The sequence below is a fragment of the Sinocyclocheilus anshuiensis genome, unplaced genomic scaffold, assembly GCF_001515605.1.
Source record: "Sinocyclocheilus anshuiensis isolate Anshui unplaced genomic scaffold, SAMN03320099.WGS_v1.1 scaffold1371, whole genome shotgun sequence".
Lineage (NCBI taxonomy): Eukaryota > Metazoa > Chordata > Actinopteri > Cypriniformes > Cyprinidae > Sinocyclocheilus > Sinocyclocheilus anshuiensis.
This window is the reverse complement of record NW_015539833.1, coordinates 127,552-130,302: the sequence shown is the minus strand read 5'-3', so window position 1 is coordinate 130,302 and position 2,751 is coordinate 127,552. Positions and strand designations below refer to the sequence as shown.

Sequence of the window (2,751 nt, the reverse complement as noted above, 5' to 3'; positions counted from 1 at the left end):
GACTGATAAATTCATAATTAATGGCATGGGTTCAGTCGACAGAAATACGGGACACACAGGCTTATAATAACTGCTGAAATGTTTGCGGGGCAAATCTGAGGTCAGTCTGAGCGCTCATGGTACGCACAGTGCATACAGCCGTACACCTGCAGGCGCAACTGACTCGGACGGTTGTCGTGGTAATAAACACCGTAAACAGCAAACGTTCGCGTGTCCGCGCTTAATGCGCATATCCTATATGAAAAGCATTTTAGGGGGCCCTTGGCTTTTGGGGGCCCAAGGCGGTCGCCTACCTTTGCCTAATGGGTAAGTCCTCCCCTGCCCTCTCGTTCACTGATCTGCTCCCCGCTATGCTCTGCTCCCATGCTCTGATAATAATAGCTTTGTAGGACTATACATTATTTGGATAAATAGTAGTTATATCTGATCCTGTTGCATAGAACTGAATAAAAATAATATATTGATATTTAATATTAATATATTTTCTGTCCAATTGTATTGTTACTTTCAATAAAAGTGTGGTTATTTTGGCTTGTGTTTTTTAAACTCAGTATCATTTAAATTATTGAGTTAAATTAAAAAGACTTACAAAATATTATTTCATAAAATAATAAATAATTACTAAAGCATTTTCGGTGCATCCCTATTAATCAGTAATACAGCTAATACTAATATGACTTTAAGGATCTTAAGGATATTTGCCAGTGTTTATAACTGTGGATCGCTCATTTCTTCAGCTATGATTTCTGATATGGACTGAACTGCATCAACATGATTTTGAGATACGACTGCCTCTTATGTCACTGAACACTGAACTCATTAAATGTCATAACACATACAAGACTAAATATTACAATGAGACCACATAAACACAGTTCATCAATAATATTTCTAGATTTAAACATCTGAATACTATCTGTTTGGCCAGTGACACCTAATAAACCCACTCTCTCAAATCATAATGTCTAAAACCTGGCAAATTACGGTCACATCATAACCAAATATTAAGAAACACAGTTGTAATCTACAATGATTGGCATGGTGGTAATGACAGCAGTGTTCGGTACAGTGATTCAAATTAATATATGATGTGAAAATGATTTTATGCTTTTATGAAAATGCAAGCAAGGCAAAATTACCCCAGTTTTAACACTTTTTATAAATTAAAAGTCTGGGTCGACAGACAAGACCAACAGAAACATGGCAAATGTAAACATTTAAAGGAGGAAAAAGTAATTATAACCTATCATTTAAATGAAAAAGCATACATTTACAATGACCCCAGGGGACAGAAAAGGTCGCCAAATTTAGGAAACCCCATCTTATGATGAATGGCCCAGCAAAGTCAAGCTTTTCTGGAGAATCAACCAGTCGATTCAAGTTGTCAACGGATCTATTTGACACCCAAACCAGCTCTCGGTCAGCTTGACAGCCGTATCGATCGAGTAGCAGCTACTAGCTGCCATACAATGTTTCTCTTTCCCCGCCGCGCCATTATATTTCATCCCTGCTCGCTCAAATACAGCATTTACACCGGAATCTATAAGACAGCGACGTGTTATAGTTTTCTGAGCTGCCATACAATGTTTCTCTTTCCCCGCCGCGCCATTATATTTGATCCCTGCTCGCTCAAATACAGCATTTACACCGGAATCTATAAGACAGCGACGTGTTATAGTTTTCTGTTTCTCCGTTCATAGCGTACAGAGCCTAGCAGCCCTGAACGTGGGCCACACTGACAGCCATGGCTCTGTTTTATCAACAACGGCTTTGATCACGACACCGCGAGCGCATTTCCAGCCCGTCACGGCAGCAGAAACGCGCGTTAAACGCCCAAAGCGCAACAGTATCGGAAGTATCTGCTATCTCGGATATATTTGCAGCGGTTTAGCGAGTGCTGTAAGGGATCCTTACCATTCTGTCGCCGGGGTTGTCTTCGCCTTGCGCAGAATCTCGCGGAACTGAACGGGCGCTCTCGGTGACGGTTATTTTTCTGGGCGAGGAAGTCGCAGTAGCGCGTCGCTCGGATTTTGTCCTCGGGCTTTCAGTCGACGGATGACGGATTGACTGCAGTGGCTTCGGTAGGTCCGCAGCGGAGGGGTAAGAGGCAGTGGGTTGAGGTGGTGGTGGAGACTGGAGAGAGAAAGAGAGGGAGGGAGCGAGCCGAGCGGAGGGGGGAGGGGCATTAGAACAGCACATCCGGGTATTTCTGCCTTATTTGCTCTCTCTGTAAACACACGAGCATTTGCATCATTACCGTTAATCAAATGAGTTTGCATCTCAAGTCTGAAAGAGAAACCTAGTAGCTGACTTTAATGAAGAGGAGGGGATGGACTGGAATTTATTTCATACTGTTATAACTTCACAGATTATATAAATGTGCAAATATAGGCCTAATTTGAAATGGCCTTTAGTATAAATTCATGCTGAAATACCCGATTATGATATTAAGGTTATAATTTTTTTGTAGTTTGTAATAAATATGATTGGAATAATGGCGAAATGCAATCACATAAATACATTTTTAAATACATTTCATGCTTTATATGAAAATTCCTGAAGTTTTTTTTAATTGTTTTCTTTATTTTCTTGATTAATCTCTGTCCAAAGGGCTTTTATCGTGAGGCTTGCTTTTGTATTAAACTTTTAAAAGACTTTTGGTGACCATTCCTAAATAAAATTAAAAGTATAAAATAGTTTTTGTGATTTGTAATAAATATGATTGGGATTATGGCTAAATTTAAGACAAAA

At 39.8% G+C, this 2,751-nt stretch overlaps 1 protein-coding gene across 1 annotated transcript in view; it reads right to left on the bottom strand.

The window, feature by feature from the left end:
• LOC107684296 (calcineurin subunit B type 1-like) overlaps positions 1-2,214 on the bottom strand; it is a 14,571-nt gene extending 12,357 nt beyond the window's left edge. Inside the window, exon 1 of the mRNA XM_016480533.1 lies at positions 1,915-2,214. Within this exon, the coding sequence (XP_016336019.1) occupies positions 1,915-2,199 (285 nt within the window). The 5' untranslated portion in view covers positions 2,200-2,214. The remainder of the gene's footprint in view (positions 1-1,914) is intronic.
• Positions 2,215-2,751: the final 537 nt, after the last annotated feature.